The 23274-nt window shown below is 27.4% G+C and overlaps 2 protein-coding genes across 5 annotated transcripts; both read right to left on the minus strand.

The window, feature by feature from the left end:
* Positions 1–10049: 10049 nt before the first annotated feature.
* LOC126844297 (uncharacterized) lies at positions 10050–19917 on the minus strand. Of its 4 annotated transcripts, none has more exons than XM_050582387.1 (25): positions 19688–19917; positions 18858–18979; positions 18594–18739; positions 18380–18439; positions 18144–18297; positions 17864–18027; positions 17049–17135; positions 16816–16984; positions 16006–16157; positions 15150–15243; positions 14225–14376; positions 14051–14122; positions 13801–13987; positions 13325–13458; positions 13009–13204; positions 12745–12944; positions 12615–12677; positions 12475–12541; positions 12274–12415; positions 11386–11590; positions 11222–11304; positions 11039–11162; positions 10904–10966; positions 10675–10792; positions 10050–10613 (listed from the first exon to the last, which is right to left on the minus strand). In XM_050582387.1, the coding sequence occupies exons 2-24, from the start codon at positions 18895–18897 to the stop codon at positions 10688–10690; spliced, it is 2859 nt and encodes a 952-aa protein (XP_050438344.1). In that variant the 5' UTR covers positions 18898–18979; positions 19688–19917; the 3' UTR covers positions 10050–10613; positions 10675–10687. The 4 variants fall into 4 exon arrangements, with proteins under 4 accessions (XP_050438344.1, XP_050438345.1, XP_050438347.1 ...); XM_050582388.1 differs by having other exon boundaries at positions 19684–19917; XM_050582390.1 differs by having other exon boundaries at positions 19786–19913.
* Positions 19918–21133: 1216 nt separating this feature from the next.
* LOC126844585 (TOX high mobility group box family member 4-like) lies at positions 21134–22652 on the minus strand. The gene is made up of 4 exons (XM_050582875.1): positions 22477–22652; positions 22282–22387; positions 21821–21950; positions 21134–21757 (listed from the first exon to the last, which is right to left on the minus strand). The coding sequence occupies exons 1-4, from the start codon at positions 22498–22500 to the stop codon at positions 21640–21642; spliced, it is 378 nt and encodes a 125-aa protein (XP_050438832.1). The 5' UTR covers positions 22501–22652; the 3' UTR covers positions 21134–21639.
* Between the last annotated feature and the right edge of the window lie 622 nt (positions 22653–23274).

The following is a 23274-nucleotide window of genomic DNA, read 5'->3' on the forward strand; positions in this document are numbered from 1 at the left end:
AAAAGAACCAGAGCGCAGTTTAGAACATCTCAATTCTCAAGAGCATTATCTCACACACTAGTTGTACGGAGTAGGTTTGTACAAGACACCGCGAACTCAGATACATTGCATAGCCATTAGAGAGAGAGATGGATTCCAGTACAAACGTTTAGTACTTACATTTATGACGTGAACTGGGTTCTTCCGTTTCGAACATGGATATGAGTTCGACGATCTTCGACGACGACGACGGCGTTTTATCCGTTTCCATAATATCGTTAGTTGTAGTATTGTCTTGGTGCCGACTAGCTACAGTCGGTTTTTGATTTTCACATAATATCACAGCCGAGGTGTTTGCTTTGTCCGCCATGGCCTGAGTGGACCCTTTCGATCACAGCTCTCACACCGAGTCTGTTTGACGAATGAACCTGTGTACAGGATTGGCTACAAATTTATTCATGAGTTGCACATGACATACCTAATGTTGTTGATTCCATTTTCCAGCACAAATCGTTACAATAATAAAGCTTATTCGTCATAGCTTGTAATTGTTGTTGTATTTATTTTCACGCTTGTGTTAAGTGTGATTCTTAATGATTTTGCTAATTATTGTAAACACACCGCCATAGTGTTCAGAGTAGTGCGTATAGACTTCATAACCGATGAATAATAACATAAACACCGTATTTTAATAATATTATTATTATACAAATAAACGTAGGTGTATTCATAGTTTTCATAGTAGAAATAAAAATAAATGTGATTATTAAACAAGTATAAACAGCGCCTATAAATGTACACACAAGAGTTTAGAGTTTAGTCGTATATTATGTTAAAATGTTTGCTTGTACAATGTATAGGAATTTCAAAGTATCCAATTGTTTTTAATAATTGTATAAACATTAAAGTAATAAGTGTGGTCATGCATAGGCGTAGTAAAGAAAACGGAGTATTAAAATAATATAAGGTAATTTTTTTATTTTATCATTAATTCATACGACGATCAACAATAAATATAAAAATATAGGAAATATAATAATATTAGTGAGTATACAATATGTGTCTATCAATTAGTTCAATTAAGAACCGTGAATAATAAAAATAATTAGTACTACAAACACAATTATTGCAACCTATTAACTTACCAATTAAGATGTTGTTACTAAAATTATTGGAGATATACATAGATTTTTCCAAAATATTTAATCCTTTTTTTTTATAATGAAATTATTTTTTATTTATTGAAGTAAAAAAAATTGTTTAACATAAAACTCATTTTTAGTGTTAACTTTGCATGGTAAAAAATATTGCACCAAACATAATAAAAACATTTAATAAGACAAGGAATTGACGCACATGAATTAATACTCCCAGAAATAGTTGTAGATAATTAGGTACATCTGACTAAAGCGACTTGCAGAAAATCTTGAAATTAGAAAATAAAATTATAAGTCGTAAATCAACCAAATAATGATTGATAAGATCCATTTTTATTGAAAATACAAACAAAACAAAATTTAAATCCGGTATTGAAAATAAAAATGTCAAAAAGTAAGTACAATTATTGAACCATAATTACTCGAATTGTTTCCTTTGCTGAAATAAAATTGACTAAAATCATCCTCTTGATGTTTAGAACTTACATTGTTTTTTCTCGGCAATGGTCCTAAGAGTAATTTATTTTTTCGTCTACCGGGGGTCTTGTCTTATCTTGGCCATGCAAGGTTAATGGCTAAGGCGATATATTTTCTAAATATTATATATTAATTTCGTCATGAGCTTAAACCAAAGCAGAAAAGAAAGGACAGTATGTCATTTCAATTATTTATATATTTTTAAATACAAACGTAACAAAAAAATAAACAATGCATTTACATTCGATTTCTTTTCATCATTCGTATTGTTAATTTCATTCTATAAGCAAAAAAAAAAAAAATAAAGAATTATTAAAAAAGTACTGTCTAAAAGCTATTATGGTGTAAATCTGTTGATGATGACGGGGACTAATAGATTGTGAGTTATTTGACATTCTAGCAAAGTGGCCTGTTCATGACAGTCGCATTTTTAGGTAATGCATTGTAAACTTTTAATAATTTAAACTTACCAAAGCAGAAGAGGAAGGACTATGTGATATTTCAATAATTGTAGTATTTCTATGTACACTTGAAACAAAAACGGGCAATTCTTACATTGACCAGTTAGCCATGGAATTGGTTGTAAATAATAACTTTCTTTTCCTGATCGGTCGAATTATTACTTTCATTCTGTAAACAAAAAAATTATTAAAAAAGTACCGTATACAAATTATAACAAAAAAGTGTATTCATTTTCATAAAATAACTAAATAGGGTGAAGGAAGGTATTTTCGTGGCATAAGCAATTTCGTGATATAGTTTGTTGATCGTATCGCGTAATTCCCTATTAGAATATTGTCTTGAAAATCACACTGATTGTTAAAATAACTGTATTTTAAGAATCAGTGTGATTTTCAACTATATCACGAAATTGCTTATGCCACGAAAATACCTTCCTTCACCCTACAAATCAAAAAAGAAACAACAAAGACAAGCATTACTTACATTAGTCTTTTCGCTACCAAAATAGTTTTTAATAACAATTTGCTCCCTCGGATCGTTCAAATTATTATTTTCATTCTGTAAACAAAAAAACATTATTAAAAAAAGTAAATTGATATCGAAAACTGGATATCGACCAGTCAACATTTTTAGTACATCATTCTTAATTTAAAAAGTTTAAAAAATGGGTGCGTTACAGTTTAAATTTTAAAAGTTGCTATCAAAAACACTATGTTGAGACCTAGGTAAAGTATAAAAATTGAGATCACATTGTATAAAAACATGATGAGGGAACAAAAATCAAAGGGAAGATCCCCCACCCCGTGAATAAGCCACTAAAAGCCACTAATAACTGGATAATATTAAATGCTGTTATCAATATAAATTACCTAATATAATTTTTATTTAATAATTTCAGTGTATTTAGTGTTTTAATATTTTTTAAAAGTGTTAACTATTATGATAATTAGCACTTGTTTTATCAATACTTGAAAAAAATCAGCAGTCTAAGTCATGTATTATTTTAAGTTAAAACTAAAACTTTGTCAAATATTGCTTATAGTCCGAAGCTCTTAATAAATATGTGGTCTTATTTCAACATAGCCGGTATTATTATTTCATACCTACATCCACTCAATTTATAGTTATAAATTTGTAAGTAATTTACTTAAGGCACGCGCGTTTTTACTAGGTATTTTAATAGGTCATTGACCGTTTCTGATTTTCTAATCGTTTCTTCGTTTGACACTTTTCAAAAGTCTATCACGAATCTAGCCGTTGCGATTGATTTGGGTTTTGATTGAACAAAAATATTTAAAAAAAACCTCCCACTGGGTTGGTCATTAAAAAAACGCCATTAACTGGTTTGGGATTGAGTAGGTTTAGTAAAACAAGAAGATTACACTAAATCCATCTCTCCCATATATATACGTTAGTGTTTCAATTTTCATATAATAACATAAACTAAGTAAAAATCAAAAAAGGAAGAACAAAAAGAAGCAATACTTACATTGGCCTTTTCGCCACCAAAATAGTTGTTAATAACAATTTTCGTTTTCTGATCGTTCGAATTATTACTTCCATTCTGTAAACAAAAAAAAATTATTAAAATAAATTATTAATTTTATCGTGAACCGCCTAATATCTCAAAGGATTTAATAAGTAATTTTTTTAATATAAAGTTTTTGTACAATGTGATCTCAATTTTTAACTTTTTTTAGATTTTACTTAACTCTTAACTTAGTTTTTTCGATAGCAACTTTTAACCAGTTATAAGAGTTGAAATGTAATGATGGGGTGGGGAAGTGTGGTTGGGAAGGGCGAGCAGATAAAAATAATACCACTCTATCTTTCCTCCTGCACTGAATTTGAAACTTCAATAACTTTAAAAATAGATACCGTTTTAAAAGTTGCTTTAAAAAAACTAAGTTGGGGGGGATAAAATCTAAAAAAAATTGTAAAAACTTGAGATCACATTGTATAAAAACATTATGGGGGAACACAAATCAAGGGATAGATCCCCCCCCCCCCGTGAATAAGCCACTAATAACTGAATAATATTAAGTGCCGTTATCAACGCCATTAACTTGTATGGCGGTATCTTACCGATTTTAGGTGTAATTATATTATAGTAGTTTTAGCAGTACTTACCCAGATATTCTTCGGTGGCGAAGAAAAAAGCTCCATTTTATGGATTGTATATAATGCTGCTATAATGCATATGTACCCAGGAATAATAACATGATACAGAGGCATTTTAAGAAATGTTAGGAATAGGTTTAAACTAATGCTTAAAAAATAAACAATTAATGTTGCTTATGAGACGTTTTCTGATCAATATTGGACAGCCAGTAACTGTATTAATATAATTTACTCGTTTGGGATTGAGTAGGTTTAGTAAAACAAGAAGATTACACCGAATCCATATTTTCCCACAGATATACGTGACATTCGTTTAATATTCCTTTGGAAAACGGTGAGTTATAATAAATTAACTTTTTATTAAGGAGTTAGTGGTAGTCAGCGGAATGAAAAAATGAGTATTTCAAATAATTTTTTTTTGACAGTAGTTTAATTTATTTTATAAAACAAATAATACCAAGTTATTTTATTATGTTTTAACTTTATTTGTCAAGAATTTAAAAAAAAAATTATTGTAGACCAAATTATCGCTATATTTGTTGGACCCCGTCTCACAAGTCGTGTTTAACGGTGACCAACATACAATTTTACTGATTAATTTAAAATCAATCAAACCTAAACAAATCATTCATTAGTTCAATAGTTAATCGAGTGCCTCATCGAAGCTTTTTTTTTTTGAAAATAAACAAAATGGCGACCTCTGACTATTACTCAAGGATTTTCAAGGAAAAAAGTTTAATGTTTATAAAAAATATAATTTTTTATAAAAAAAATAATCCTTCGATCAGGCTCTAGTTTTTTATGCTTTTAATAAGCTGTATAAATTTCATATAAATCTGTCAAGTGGTTTTTAAAATATAGTGGTCACCGACTTTGAAAACTTAGTTTCGAGAAAAACTCATTTAAAAAGTTGTATACTCGATTTATGTATAGAAATATTAATTATTTAATTACTTACATCGAGTCATCTATTCCTTAGATTAACTTGAAATTTTCAGATAAGATTTTCGAGACATAGTACTTTGAGAAAATGCACAAGAAAAAAATCGAATACGATTTAACAATAAATAAATAACTAAAATATTGTACAAAAAAACTTATTTATTATCACATTCGTGTACTTCTTAGACTAATAAAAACACGTCATTAAGTACCTAACAATTTTATAAAGAAAAAATCACTTACTGTTAAACACTTACATTATACCATATTAATTTGTATTTGTCGTAAAGCTTCCAATATAAAACAATAAATAAACAATTATACTAATCTTGACTCTTGCGCAGTTAGTCTCATAGTAACCTCCTCAAGACAATTGAGGCGCCTAGAACACAAGGAGTATAAGTGTCATTTTTACAAAATCCGAATTAAGTCCACAGCTAAACTACAAATTGTCCATTTCATATGGTGGTAAGGATAGAAAGTGAATTATTAATCAATTGCTGCGATCTTGTAGCAAATCACCTAACCCCCAAACGAAAACGCCATCTGGATGTAAACTTTGAGGTTGATTTTTTCGAAATCAATAAAATGTCGCTCATACCCCTTGTGCTGACTAGGCGCCTCAATTGAAGAAATTAAACTTTATCACAAGTGTTAATATTTAATTTAATTACCGTTAAAATGTTTTAAAAATAATGGAAAAATATAAACAAAACAAAATTTAAATCCGGTATTGAAAATAAAAAAGTAAATACAATTATTGAACCTTATATTACTAGAATATTGTTATCTTAGCCGTGCAAAGTTAATAGCTAAGACGATATATATTTTCTAAAGATTTATTAATTTGGTCATGAGCTTAAACCAAAGCAGAAAAGAAAAGAAAATATGAAATTTTGGTTATTTAAATTTTCATATATAGGTATTTAAATAAAAATGTATAAAAAAAAACTGCAATGCATATTTCCTTTGATCGTTCGTAATTTCATTCTGTAAAAAAAAAAATTATTACAAAGGATGGTGTTAATCTGTTGATGATGATGGGGACTAGTAGATTGTGAGATATTCGACATTTTAGCAAAGTAGCCGGTTCTGTTCATGACGGTCGTATTTTTAGATAATGCATTGTTATCTTTTAATAATTTAAACTTACCAAAGCAGAAGAGGAAGGACTATGTGATATTTCAATAATTGTAGTATTTCTATGTACACTTGAAACAAAAACGGGCAATTCTTACATTGACCAGTTAGCCATGGAATTGGTTTAGATAATAACTTTCTTTTCCTGATCGGTCGAATTATTACTTTCATTCTGTAAACAAAAAAACATTATTAAAAAAGTACCGAATACAAATTATAACAAAAAAGTGTTTTAAATTTCATATAATAACATAAACTATAAGTAAAAATCAAAAAAGGAAGAACAAAAAGAAGCAATACTTACATTGGCCTTTTCGTCACAAAAATAGTTGTTAATAACAATTTTCGTTTTCTGATCGTTCAAATTATTACTTTCATTCTGTAAACAAAAAAAAAATTATTAAAATTAATTATTCATTTTATCGTGAACCACCTAATATCTCAAAGGGTTTAATAAGTAATTTTTTTAATATAAAGTTTTTGTACAATGTGATCTCAATTTTTTACAGTTATTTTAGATTTTACCCCACTCTTAACTTAGTTTTTTTGATAGCAACTTTTAACCAGTTATAAGAGTTGAAATGTAATGATGGGGTGGGGAAGTGTGGTTGGGAAGGGCGCGCAGATAAAAATAATACCACTCTATCTTTCCTCCTGCACTGAATTTGAAACTTCAATAACTTTAAAAATAGATACCGTTTTAAAAGTTGCTTTAAATACAGTAACTGTATTAATATAATTTACTCGTATGGGATTGAGTAGCATAGGTGCAAATACGGGGAGGGCTAGGGTGGGCTTAGCCCCCCCCCCCAATGCTAGACATAGCCCCACTAAAAAAATTAGGTTATGCATAAAATTTTAAAATACAAAAATATTTTTACTTATATATTTATTTTAAAAAAATGTCCAGCCCCCCTAAGTTAAAAATTGAAATTGCAATGAGTGGGTTTAGTAAAACAAAATGATTTCCCAAATCCATTTTTTTCCATAGATATACGTGACATATGTTTAATATTCCTTTGGAAAAACGGTGAGTTATAATTAATTAACTTTTCATCCGTTAAAAATAATCCAAATGAAATTAGGTCCCACCCACTTGCGTCATTGCAGTTCTCAGAGTAACAATAATAAATGCAGTTTAACAAAATACAATATTTTTTATAAGAAAAGACGAAACTGGGATTTATGCAATTTGGTAAATGCGGTTGGCAACAACGATTTAAGATAATAATTTGGTTACCCAACGACAATACTCTCATTTATCGGTAACGCAACATAACCGCGGTTTATATACATCCTCCTTGACGACCGTTCTTAATTTATTGATTAAATATATATTATAATTTATATAAGCAAACGAAAGTGTATACAAACAAAAGCTTGCTGTTTAGAGTCTGAGTTATTATATTCGATGCCACACTAATATAAAATAAGCCATTTGCATATTTTAAAAATAATTAGTCGGCAAAACGTTGGAAGTCTTTCTAAGTGAGTTCGTTTTTAGTTTTTTACTTTATTATATAATTTATCAGATTAAATGATCTTAATAAGGCTGTCGAATATAGACAAAAGCTCTTTAATCTCGAGTATTAGTTTTGTTAAATTCAGTCACAATAGCATTTAGGATTTTACTAGTAAAATGTATTATACTTGCTTTTATTATTAAAAAAAAATTGTTTTTCTATATTTTTCTAGTTAAATTTATCGTAAGCATTCCATATCTTTCATAAATCATGAAGCCAGTAGTAGTTGCTGATGAAATGTTTCCAGAAGGAACAAGTGGAGCTATGGACATGGAAGATGAAGTAAGAATAATAGTAATGTCCATAAATTGATTACTTACATTACCTATTTTTTTCAGACAGGAAACAATGTGTTGTATGAAATTAATGAAAAAAATTTGCAAGATTATTTTCACGGTAATTATATTTTATTATTGTATTACATATCTATATTTTTTTCTAAAGTAAAAAATATAGTTATGTAATTCTAACACTACATAATTAATAAGTCCGACTCAAATATAAAACACCATATCCACTTATGTAAAATATATAAATCTATTTTCACATTGTATATTATAAATTAAATATACTTAGTTAAACAACATAAATGTAACAACCTATTATGAAATCTAACAAATTTAGTCAAATCCATTTACAGGGGCTGTCCGTATATTATACTATATCTACGATGATATTAATAATATTGTTGTACACAACTTAATCTAATAATTGCTTTTCCTTCAACCCATAACTCCATGCTCTATTTGTTTTTTCATTTATTACACGCGCAATGTATTTAATACACCATTACAGTTAACACAAAAAAAAATGGCATCGTATACAATTATGCTTTTTTATTAGCCAACTTAAAAAAGAGCTTGATTTTTATATTTTATTGTAACAATTTGTTTAATAAAAAAAATTAGTTAATTTAAAGTTGAGTGTATAAAATGCACCAGTGCTGTGGTTAAGGGTTAGTAATTTTGTTCTTTATAAAAATGATGCTGGTATGTATTAGTTGACCTAAAAGAAAAAAAAACAAATCCTTTAAGTAAACGGTCATTATTTTATTGGTGAAAAAAAAATGTAGTTTTAGCATTTCACAGGACATCCATTATATTTAATAATCATATAATATGAATTATACTAGTATAAATATTAACATTCGCCTTTATTATTGCATTAGTTGTATATATGTTTGTTTGTTCCAGATTATGAAGATCTTAATGACGATGATGAGTTTTAAATCACGCTAACTACATAACCCACACACACTCGCATCAAATAAATAAAAATTGCTTTAAAAGCTTCCAAACTATGGATTTTATCGACCCATTTTTGCTACAAAATTTATAATTTTTATAAGCCGCAACCTTTTTTAATTTAAAAAAACATGTTTGTGACTGTAGTTCAACAATCTTGTATTTTTTTTTTAAGTGTCCCTCTAAATTGATCTAATGAACCATTTTTTATTTACTCTCGGAAACCCGCGGCACGGACTGCCTTAGCCCGGGTGCCCTAATGTTCAATTAATATTTTTAATCCATTAGAATTTTAAAATTATAACCGGTTATAAAAAATAATCACATGGCTTGTAACAATACAAATATATCGTAACATAATGTATTCAACAATTGATCTTTTACAATTATGCTATATTACAAGTATTTAAATTACCGTGAAACCAATGTATATTATTTTACCCTATGTCCCAAATTATCCAAAATACCCCAAGTTACAAGGTTTTATCTGTACTAACTTTCCATGTTTCATCGTTTTTTTAGTGAATATTTTGAAAAAGTGGATAAAGATTTCCGATAAATAGTGGTTTTATTGTGAAATACAATTGAATCGGTCATTTCAAAAACGACACAAGTCACAAAATTGAAATTTTACACTAGTCACAAAAAACTTAATAACCAGTTTTTGCAGTGATTCAAATTTCTTAAACTCAACATTTGTATTAAATATGAGTTAAATATTGCCATTTTTAATATTTAAGTTCTAACGATTGTTTTGGCTTCGTAAATCTTATCTGTAATCAACTTAGTAATTGGATGAGGCATAAAGGACATTGCGGGATAAGAAAAATCGACATTTAGTGTAAAAGAAAAATGTAGTTATTCATAACTAAAATATTGTACAAAAAAACTTATTTATTATCACATTCGTGTACTTCTTAGACTATTAAAAACACATTATTAAGTACCTAACAGTCTTATAAAGAATAAATCACTTACTAAATTCAAATTGAACATAAATCCAACATAAGTATTATCAAACACATACATTACACCATATTAATTTGTATTTCTCTTAAAGCTTCAATTCCAATACAAAACAATAAATAAACAATTATACTACTATAATACACATTTCCAAAAAAAAAAAATTGTAAAAACTCAATTATTACAAGTTGTTATCAATCAAATAAATGACAATGAATTTAAAAAAGTATTTCATTTCAGAAAAAGTAGTCTCGAAAATAAATACTTTATTAAAATATATAAATCAACTTTTTTTTTGTACTATGTAAATACAAAAATAATTTTACATTTAAATTTGGTATACTGTCAATATTGTTGAGCATTTTCTCGTTGGTTTACCGGCCATTTATTTTTTTCATTAAATTAATTATTGTTAAAACAACTAAACTAACAAACACAAGCCTAAATTTAATGTTACAAGACAATTACTATGAATAACATCTATACTCTCTTTTGAAATTATTCTGGTAGAACAAATCAAACGTGATTAATGTAGAAAGGTAATAAAACAAATTGTACTATTGTAAATAATCATTCGGTCTGTGATGTAGAATAAAATATTTCTGTAAAAAAAAATATAAATTATTTAGTTAAAAATTAAATAACAAAAAAGCCAATACTTACCAAAAAGTAACAGCTATACAACAAATGGAATCGGTTTCGACAAGTCGAGTTTGTGACATTTTACTAGATAATTGTAAATAACACGATCTAATTTAGGAGCATTCTTTCCAACGCCGTACTGTAAAAATCAAATACACATTTAAACATACTCGGATGATTGTCACAATAAGAGTTTTATAGTAATTATTAATAATAATAAAGGTACACCAAATTAGTACGGAATACTTACATTTATTATTTTTCGTTTAGTTTTCAAAAAATCATTCGGCAATACATTATATTTTAGACACAACTAAAAATAAAGTCACAGTTAATAGTATAAATAAATGATGCGAAAAGAACGGACCTACTAATAGAAACTTACCATTTTTTCGTTAACAGATAACAAATCTTCACACATATCGTTGGCTAAATAACGTAATGGTATTTTGCCTCTTAGTTGAGAATTATAGAAATCGGTCTTGGCGTATTGAAGATATTTCATTTCGCTAAAATTATGCAACAAAGTTAAACATAAGAAAACATACATTTGATTGTCTAAAATTACCCTTTTCCGTCAGAACAAGCCGGTACCAGATATTTACTCGTAGGCGTACATCCTGCACTCGAATACAACGGTACAAATTGCTTCTGCAAAGAAAAACCCAATCATAATCAATATAATACCTTATTAAACAGTTTAACATAAATAAAAACGGCCGTTAATCTTACTAAATAGCCCTTGTATTTTCTCAAGGTATGAAACATATCTATTTCGGAGAACTTGGTGATTCCCATCATTCTGTACAATCGTAATTCTTTAAAACGAGCTGTCAACAACTTTTCATCCTTTTCTCGGACCATAAGTAACGAATGACTATCAACGTTCATGAATAACGCCATCTTGGATATACGTTCGGCGAAACATTGTTGAGCACTATAATTGTATTAATAGAAAATATTATTATGTGTACAAAAAATTCAGAACAGCAAGGTTGGAGTCCTCCACAAGTCTTAAGAATTATTATAACTGATATCGCTAACATAATTTTCAAATAACCGCTTTGATGCGAAACAGTACATAATTAAATCTACAAAATATAAATGAGGCGCATAGAACCAAAACAGCCCACAAAAGTGTATTTATGCAGGGCGGTCAATTAAAGTTTTGACTATTTTCCAAAATTGTTTATTAAATCCACTCTAAGAAATATAATAAACGCTTATAAGTATGTATAAATCCATGCCTTTTAAGCCATCTGTAAAACATTAACCAACTAAAGGCCATTTTGGCATTGAAAATTATTATTTATGTATCAATTCCGGGAAAAACGTTTTCGAGGGCTGAGCCATATTAGTATTGAAACGTCATCATTCTGATATGTTTCATCACATAAAACAGTATTTAAGTTTTATTGTTTTGGTTCTATGCGCCACAAATATAAGTTTTCTCAATAGAAAAAAAAGTGATAACAGATTTTTTAAATTAATATTAATTTTAAAACCAATTCCTTCTCAGCTTTGCATCAAAACTTAAAAAATTGTATAATTAAGTAATATAACTGGTTTTTAGTAAATATTTAAAATATACTATTAATGTAGATAATTGTCAACGCTTACAAAGGTTTTATTTTTGGCATAACCGGCTTATCTTTATAAACTAGAAACTGTTCGATTAATCGGTAATCATGCACTAATCCTTTGGCCGTATTCCGCATTTTCAAGACATCATTATATCTTTGTAAACAAATCAACGCAATGTCTGAAACAATAGAAAATAACATAACATACTATACAATTTAAATTTAATCTTATATTTACCTTCATCGAAATTTTCTTTGATTTTTTTTTCCATGTTACTCTTTTTAACATCCACTTCTTTCGATATCTATATAGACAACAATTGTTTTTATTATTTAATCACAAAATAAACTAATTTAGAACATTATCAATTTTCTTACTGGTTTTTCAGTCGGCTCAGGAAATAAAATGTCTAATATTGATTCAGCCTTGTTTAAATATACCTAAGTCAATACAGAAAATTTGTTTTAAATATGAGCTCAGTATACTGTTATAACACAGTTTACTCACTGTCTCATAGTCGTCAACATAGTAATCATATTTGACTTCTGTGAAAAGTTCCATTTCAAATGCAGGATAGAGTGGAATATCAACTGGCTTGTATAACCGTGTTCGATCCGCTATAATAGGTCGAGTGCTATTTCGATGTTTCCACAGCCCACGCTTAATTGGCGTCTCAATAAATTTAGTTATATATTCGGCTTTGATTTCTATACAGTAACAAATTTCATTTCAATTGAGTGAACTAAAATTAAAAGGAAAAAAAACACCTACCTTCGGGAGTTTTTTTTACGAATTCCTTTGGTTTACCATAATGTTCGTAGTTAACATTGTTATTAAATTCTGTAGCAATCTTTTCCCAATTGCCGTATCCATAAATGGCCGTATAATCCAATAACATTGTTAACTGCGCTTTAGTCCACGAATACTTCTCTTGATACGCTACCCCATCGGTAGTTACAGTTATAGTCTACATTAAACACCAAAGATACTTTTATTAAAAATATAGTCAAGTTCAAATCGACTGAACTTATACACACAAAATTGTTAAAATTATGTATAATTTCAGTTGTTGTTTTATTTGACTTACTCGTTTTGGCTTTTTAAAACAATCCATTTCCACAGCTTGTTCGAAGGAAACTAATTGATCAATGCAAGAATGAGTTTTTAAATATTTACTAACAACTCCTTCCGTAGCCATTTTTGTAAATTCAGCTTCTGCTTCTGTAAGTTTTAAATATTATTATTTAAATAATATATAAATATTAATTTAACTAAAAAAAAAAAAATGTGAATAATTTAGCACTTGAAATTTTAATGTAGCATAAGTCTAGACTAGTCATAACAAGCACAAAATCAACCTCTTTGCAATTAACATCAAAACATGCATAAGTTTAAATATTTCCAACAAACATTTCACAAACATTTTCATATTACATTATTTTCTGATATAGATTTTCAATGTGAAAATATCATTCGGAACAAAATCTCGATGCCGCTATATCGTAATAAATATAAAATGCAGAACCTAAAGGCTTATGTGTCTAATTCTTATTTAATACCCACCTAAAGGATTTTTCGATCGGATATGATCAGAAATATATTCCCAGCCTGTCACTAATTCTTCATCATTTGATTGTATCAAATATCTATCACTGTCGTCGGTAAACCAATCTTCGACACCTTCTAATAGAGCTAGTTCTTCAATCAGATTCCAATTGGATCCAGCAAAACAATCATCACTACAATATCTCTACAAAGAAAATAAAAATGTTTAATAAGCCTTATTTTTAAATTATAACATCTTTGAACCTACAGCCACATTAGATACCAAACAATAACCATGGTTATTTTTATGTTTCCCAATTTCCGCTCCACTAGCGAGACACTATAAGTAAAACAGTAGAATATAAATGATCTACTTAAATAATAATTGACACAAATAAAAAATGACGGCAGGAGAATAAATCAAAATTTTAACAGTACTAACCGTCATACATAAGTAAAAGTCTTTACAAGTTTCTGAGTTTGTACAGCGAGCATAAATAATTATGTAATCGTAGCTAGCATTTATATCTTCGCTCGGCCTATAACGGAGGATATTAATTTCTTCTTGACAATAAGTACAATATATTATCACGTCTAAAAATAAAATAAATTAGATTAATAGATGTTTTTATATTTTATTTTTCAACAAGTAAATACAAAAGTAATAACCAACTCAATAGATAAAATATATTAACAGTTTAGATATTTTTAGTCCTGTCCTTTGTTAAATTTTCACTTATTTTTAATGTTCATCTGACATTAATAGACAACATTTATTTCTAATTTAATAACAATGTTACCTTTAAACATTTAAAAGTTGGGTATTTTATAATATTATTATATACATATTTGATATGAGTGTGTGTGTGTGTGTGTGTATGTAAGCATAATCTGTTTAAAATTGGAAATAATATTTTATAATTTATTTAATTATTATATTTTATATATTTTGTATTTTGTTTTATACAAATGGAAAATAAATTGATAAAATTGTAAAAAGTATTATCTGGACATATTATGTTCCTTGATCAAGATTCGATGCGAAACTGAGAAGGTGTTGTTTTTACAATGATGTGTTTTTTTTTTGTGTGTTTGGACCCACAATCAATGTAAAACAACTGGACCGAACAACTCTATGGATCGGCTCTTTTTTATTTAGATCATTTTGTATTTTTACCATCTACAGATTAGCATTGAATGGTATATTTAAAAGTGATTTTATCACTTTCGGTTATAATTCCTGTAGTTCTGCGATCTACTCCCGCTTTAACGAGATCCAACTCCGTTTGCAGGTTTTTTATTAATTAGAAGTAAAGTCTATATAATCTTATTAATTAAATCTGATTTATAACAATATTGCGTCTTACTTTCCGTTTCTGGTGGTTTTATTTGTTCTTTAGCAGTATTTTCTTTTAGTGTTGGCGAGGTTAGACAAAATCCTGTTTCTTCTTTCAGAAATACCTGTTTAATTTTAAATAAACTTTATGAAAATAAATAATTTAAAAAAAACCATTATATGATATTTTACTGTAAGTAGTTTTCCTAAAAGATAATCTGTAACTTGTTATTTTACTAATTAATCTAATAATTAGTTAAACATTAAACTTAAATTTACTATAATTAAATTTGTGGCAAATATCAATTGTCATAATTATGACGAATAAAAAATATTCTGGAAGTTATGCAAGCAAAAAATATAGATGATTGTAAACTCTTTATTGGAACTCCACCCATAGTTGTATTATTTGTGATTTGGCTCTTTAACTTCAGGACTATGAAGCGATTTGTCTTAATTCATTAAGTTAATTTTTAAACAAATATGGTGACAGTGAAAACCGCCAAATTATTAGTCCCCGATTAGGTTATACGTCTAGTTTTAACAAATTTAAGTTGAGACTAGTCTTAAGTAAAATAACAAGTAACATGTCGAATATAGACTATTAATTTTTCTATTCTAATATTTTAAACATTTACTACTCTTTATCCCCTATTAAAAGCTAAAAATAAGGCTTCTTCTGTTTTAACTATAAGAAATTGAAGGCTAATGAAATTATATTTCTCTATCGTATTGTGATATTAATTTTTGTTCATATTACATAAAAAAGAATAATTGTTTTTGGAAATGTATACTGTAACAAGTTATGTATATAACTGTAACTACTCTTCTTAAAAAAAAAACAAATGTTTGTGATTATTATTAAAAAAAAAAGTAGTAATTATTACCTGGCTATCTATAACATCATCATCATTAGATGCAGGTGTTTCAATACGTTTTGTTCGGTCAGGTACTGCAGGTCTTGTATTTAAGATCGGTAACCAAGTTCTACCCAATGCAGGAATTTCAATGAATCTCCTTAAGTATTCGTCCTTTAGTTCTATAAAATATATACATTAATTAAATCTGGGCATTTAATATTCAAGCAACAAATAATTATTTAAAAAATAATGATATTTGTAATACATTTCTATCTATAATACTATATAATTTTGTATTTTTTATTTAACTCTAACAAATAACTTATTATTTTAAATATTTATTTAATAATAAATTTAAGTTTTTTTTTTAATGGTATTTCAATTATCATTTTCAATTTTATTTAATATAACATTATTTAGTTAAAATTGGAAATTTTTTATATTTTATTTAAATTTATATAAATGGTTTTTATTTAAGCAAGTTATTTTTATTTTTAAAAAGAGTTTGCCCAAGTTTATTATCATATTCTTAAATAATTAGGTTGGCTTTTAAAATAAATGTTTGTAATAAATAATTTGTAATAATTAATTTGACAACTAAATAAGGTAAAAATGTATGCTATAAAGGACTGCTTCTTTCAAGAAAACCGTTTTTCAACACATTCCCATTTCTGTACCAGTCATTAGTATGTTATCAGAGATGGAAATATCGGCTTCTATGCACTGAATAATTTCTCGCTCGGTAAACAAAGCCGTCAGTTATTGTATGACAATCCACAGTTAGTGAGCACTATACACTGATGCCTTAATTTATAGGCCATTCATCATTAAAATTACCTTCAGCCGTTCGATAAATACGATCGTTACTGCTGTATTCTTCGCGAATTAGTCTATTGAAATGTTTAGAAACTTCTTCCCAGTTTCCATAGCCATGTTCGGCAGTACATTGCAACAGCCATTGTAACTGATAACAGTCCCATTTATTTCTTTTTGTGACTGCTTTACTCTAAAATATTTTTAAAAAAATAATAAAGAGGTGTTTAAACATTATAACACACATATAATCTTACCATATTGCAATGTTTTTTAATATCTTCATCTTCGTCAATGATTGTGTATTGTTCTAAATTATCTTCGTTGTCTGGTATTTTTAAAATCTATATTATATACAATTTTAAATATAATACAATATACATAATATATGAAAACTCTTTGCTTGTGCGTTGGCGTTTATTAGTTAAACCCTAAATTATAAGAGATTTTGTGATATTTCTTGACAACAAACTAATGAAGGGTTAAGTTTATTTATAAATTTATAATACTGTTTTCGTTTATTGTTTTAAAAAGAACGTTTTATATAATAAGCTTCTACAATTTTGATGTTAATGAGTACAAGATAAACACTAAGCTTTAAATGTAAAACTTAAACCACCAAATAAATAGAGAATAATAATTTGAAATATTTTACAATTGGTTTTTGCCAGCCATTAATGTCACACAAATATTGTACATGCAATATTTGTAAGACAACTAAATTTCTGGTCAAAAAAATTAATAAAATATTTTTATAATATCAAAAATGATTTTTAAACTATTGAAATTTGTTTGTCAACTGGAAAGTTAATACAGTTATTGTAATGTAATTAATAAGTATATTATATTGTTACATTTATTTAGATGAGATAATTATTTATTGTTACCTAAAATTAGTATTTATGTAATTACAAACAATAATACATTTTTTTTTTTAAGTTTTGTGTTTGTTTTACTTTTTTCAACTAATATCACTTTTTTAAAAACGTTTTCAAACAACATTCCCATCTTGAGTTCACTTAAGTTGAGTTAAAAGTTTAAACTCTTGAGTTTAAACTATTAATATACATACCTTTTTACTAGGAAAATAGGATGGAATATTTTTAAAACAACCCATTGCTATAGCTTGGTCTAATGATACAAGTGGAGTATAGCCAATGCGTTGATTGACTAAATTAATAATCCTTTGACCCATAGGACCATCAATATAAGTATTCGTGTATTCTCTTTTGACGTCTATAATAAAATAAAATGCATTGAAACTATTAGTCAATTTTCAAACCCAGTATTTTCTAAAATGTCCTAGTAAAACTATTTTTACTTAGTAAATAAAATATGTAAAAAGTATTCACCTTCAGGATTTTTTGACCCAACAGAATTGGCGACATCTTTCCATCCGGCAATTAGTTTTTTATTAACACCTAAAAGTCTGTCCGTATCTTCCGATACCCATTCTTCAATAGCATTTAATAATTTTTCGGGATACAAATTTGGTTTAGAAAATGACTGCAATAGTATAATTTTCAATTTAATATTTGAAATTAAATAATTAATAATTTTCAAAAATACAGCATTTAAAAGTACATACAACTAGTTTATAGTCGTGGAAGTTTTTGTGATGTCCAATTTCAGCGCCACTCGAAAAGCACTAAAATTAAACAGGAAAATCAATGAAGCTTACAACAAGAATACAGCAATTTGATTAAAATAAATTTATAACTTACCAAACATTTGAGTTTGGTAAGAAAATCAATAATAATAATAATAATCTTAATTTATCTACATAAAGCAACGGTCATTACCATCAAACAGAGATAGAAATCTTCACAAGTTGCACAGCGAACAACAATAGTCATTGAATCATAACCACTCTCAGCTCTGCTAGGAAATTTTGAGATTTCATCTTGACAGTAAGTACAAAAAAATGTTTCTTGGGATCCACGAGTATCTGAAAATTATAACACACATAATTGATACATATTATTTGAGTGCATACAACGCATAAAATTCATGCATAAAATTAATGAAAACAATACAACAATTGTTGATTGTATTACGACTCTTACCAGAATCAGAACTAGAATCATCCGTACAATACGCTGACATCGCAATAGGGCAAATAGTACTTCTATGTCACTCTTCGTGAATCATTTTACTAGCTATCTTATTTGTACATTGGTTGTTTCAACTGTAAACAAAGCATAAATAAAGTTAGTTAAAATAATCCAATTTCGTTAATACCAAGGAATGGTATAAGAACCAGAAACATTTTATTGGAAATGAATCAAATAATTTCATATAAGATAGAAATAGAATACCCAAACAGAAAAAAGGTGTTGGTATGTGATAAATGTCTTGACAGAATAGTATTTTTATGTGTACTTACAAGTTATACAAGCATTTGAGAATAAGATACAAAATACTTCTGCTTGTATTACATAGACACTTTACAGTATGTGGTGTATGTATAACAATAGACTACTTAGATATTTTCACCCTTCCGTGTTAATTTAGTTGGTTAGATATTATCATCAATACAAATTTTAAATGTATACTTAATTTCTAATTTGGCGATTGGTGCGTTAAACTTAATTTTCAAGAGTGAATAATAAAATTAAATACGAAAATATTTAGTATTTTAATATATGGAATAATACAAATTAAAACGCTATAATAATTTGCATTTTTCCTTCTCAATTTAAAATGCCCTAATTTTTCATATTCAAAAAAATTGATCCGAGATTTTTAAATTTTTCATTGAGAAACTCTTGGGTCATATTATTTACTGATTTAATAATCAAACGCTTTATTAATAAATAAAATTGTATTATGAAAATATGATTTTGATACGATTAAACACGTAACATAATAAATATTAACAAACTAGAATACCTACGCCGAAATTAGGTTTCAGTGGTCTAACAAGCCATTTAGTACTGTAAACACATATATCAACAAACTACAAAAATAATGTAAAAAAAAACAATAATTTACGTCTATTATCTTTTGTATGTTATGATTTATGGTTTAATCATAATACTTCTTGTGACAGCTCCTTTAGCATTCTATTAGCAATTATTTAAAACTAATGTTTACAAAATACAATTTTCATTGTGGCATAAACTGCGGTTTACCAATAGGTATAATGATTACAAAATACAAAATGTGCATGTTTACAATTTAACTGATAAGTCCTGTTATCAACTTTAGAGATAAGAAAATCGCAAGCACCGCCAAGACATGAGACCACTGCTCATTATTGAGTTTAGTCATTAGTGCAAGAGATTCACGACACTAAGTAAATTTATTCAGTCTACGGCCATATAAAATTATAATATTTTAAGTAGATTAGCTCAAGTCGTATAAAATACTCAAGTTACCTTTAGAAGGACTGCATGTCTACAGTGTATGTTTGTAATGTTTACTCATTAGGACAATTCAGTATTTACATTTGAGTTTAAAACGACCAATTTTAATAATATCCATTAACATACTTGATTCGTGGTGGTCGGTGGATAACATTAGTTTCTTTCATCAATTTACTAACTAATTTTTATATTAATTCAAAGTGCAATCACAAGCCATTTATTTACTGTTTAAAAGAACAACAATTGCTATGTACACAGACATAAATGATATCTATCAAGATAGATTATGTAAAAAAAAAAATTATTAGCTGACGTTGGATAAAAAACTGGGAATTCTATTTCAAAGAAAAAAAAATGTCCAATATGAAACATTTTTTACTAAAAATAAAATAATTTCTATTGTAATATTATAGCATTGTGAATAATCAACAAATTACAGCTGCCCTGACTCCACTGTGTTAAAATATTCTAGAACAAATAAGAAACATCAACATTTAAAAAAATATGACATTTATACAATGGGCCCAAGAAATATAACGGATTTTTTTTGTTTTACAACATTGCTCTGTTATTAAATTATATAGCTTACAAGCAATACGTTCCTTATTCCTGTTCACCTTTTAAAACATTAATACACTTAAAAAATTGAATACAAAAAAAAAGAACACAATATGTAATATTATATTTTTATTATTAGTATAAAAAAAACCTATTAAATACAAATTTGGTTCAATAAAAATAATTTTTGCATTGAGTAAGTTTTGGATATAACACAAATAAATAATTAACAAAGATTGAAGCAATACATAATAATACAAATATTTAATATTAGTAAATTCATGAAGTACATCACACATTTTATTGTTTTATTAATTTAAAATAATATACATGTAATTTATAAAAATGTAGCAATATTTACGTTAAGTAGATATTTAACGTCAATGTAAAACAACGGTACATAACTATATGAATTTCAAGTTCAATATTAAATGTATTTGATACCTACTTAAGTATTAAGTACAAAGTAATAAGTTTAAACTAGTAGAAGATTTTGAAATGTTTTTGCTGTATTACATATACATTTCTCATTTATTTTTTAATCAAAATCTAAAATAGAAGGGCACTTATGACACGCGTTTAAAAGTGAATTGTTGTATTAGCTTATAAAATAATTGTTAACATTTCATATTAAATCTTTTGTCTGTTTTAAGTCACTACAAAATTATGTATCTAATTAAACTAACTTTATCATGTACATTTACACAAAGCATTATTCATGACGGAATTTAATTTTAGATGCCCACAAAATACATTAGTTTTTAAATTGCTTCATTACCCTGAAAACCGCTTATCTACCTTTTGAAATATCTGTACAATAAACAACTGTAAGTGAGCTAATATACTTACAAGTTTATTCATGCAAAAATGTATAGTACCACAAGTGTTATAAAATTTAAGTCGTGTTTATAAAAGAAAGTGTTCAAAGATTTCCTGGTTCACTATCCATTGGTTGAGGTTGAGCATCTGAATTATCAATTGCTAATTTTACTTTTTTTATTGCAATTTTATTACCTTCTAGCCATAAATGAAATGTTGTCCTAAAATATACATTTAACATTTAATGCTACACAAATACAATTTATTAATGATTATATACTGACTTGCAATGCTCATAACAACATGTCACACTACAATATTCATTGTCCCACTCTGGATGTGATATGGCTGCATTTTTGCAACCTTCAAGTATGCACATTTCTGGGGTTTTTTTATCTTCTTTTGAGTTCATGACTAAACAATTTCAAGTTAAACAAAACAAGGGTTAGACATTTATATTAATAAATTATATATCTTCATAATAAAATAATTGGTTTTTACAACAAATACAGAGAACATTGTACTATATTACTGTTTACCAAATATGTGTACATTATTTCTGCAATAGAGAACTAATCAGGTATTTTAAAATATAGATTGAATGTCAATTTAAAATTGATGAACTACTTTTAAGGCCCAATAAATGTAAACAAACATTTTTTTCTTAAACCTGTGCAAGAAATAAAAGAACACTGTTCTTTGTTTAAAAACAGTAATAAGATATTACACTAAGCGAACAGCTTACTTTTATTTGAGTTGTCTGTATTTAATTGAGTCGTCTCTAGTTCCTTCGGGTTACTGCAGTTATTATCATTGATTGTTGACTGGAATACATCACTTGCTTTCTGTTCCTAAATTAATAAAGCTAAAATATTAAAACTATACAAAAAACTAAATTATATTCTAATGGAATACAACCAGATAATTTAAAATGACATACTTCTGTGCATGATGTTGCGGACATAATAAGTTACGTGAATTTCGGTGAAACAAGCAAACGACCATCAATAGTTTGATTTAAAATGTTTGATAAAATACATAAACATTAAACGGTAAATAAGATAATTTATAATTTTCAATTTTCCCGTTAACAAATATGTTTTGTTTATAAGTCTTCTTGTTGCTCGTGTATTGTGATAAAAAACCGGTAAGATAATAAGATCTACTACCAATGTTTCTTTCGCCTAGTCACCACAACCATGGTATATGTATCTTGGTCCTTTAATCTGTGTCATGGCTCATGTAGACATTCCGGATTTGCAATTTTACGATTTTAGTTTTTACCGTGAACCATAGATTATTTGCATAAATATATAGTATACTGTATATGTTTACGATCTAAGCCATAAGATCTTCTAAGCCGTGAACAAATCTAGAAAGTATAATAAAAGCAGTGCTTGGAAGGAACGGGTTCAAAGGAACTCATTATATTTATGTCGTTGAATTTTCAGGAACTTATCGAGTTCCTTTTTCGTGTGAAGGAACGTGTTTAAATTTCGTTCATTTTTAGAAAAACATTAACGATTTTCTTTGTTAATATATTTTTAAATATAGGTAGTTAAAATAATTTTTAGAGTTCAGAGAAAAAGTTTTTATAATTTTTCTTTAGAAATTTAGACATTATTGAGCTATATAGTTAAACCTATTTACAAATATTTAAAAATTGACAATGTTTACAAAATGTCATGTCACTTGCGGTCTGCGGCGTCTTTATGGGCGTGACATCGTTATAAAATAC

The sequence above is a fragment of the Adelges cooleyi genome, unplaced genomic scaffold, assembly GCF_023614345.1.
Source record: "Adelges cooleyi isolate 19-005CV unplaced genomic scaffold, UGA_ACOO_1.1 ACOO_flye_CR_arks_rails_tigmint_CR_PRNA_651, whole genome shotgun sequence".
NCBI classification, from domain to species: domain Eukaryota; kingdom Metazoa; phylum Arthropoda; class Insecta; order Hemiptera; family Adelgidae; genus Adelges; species Adelges cooleyi.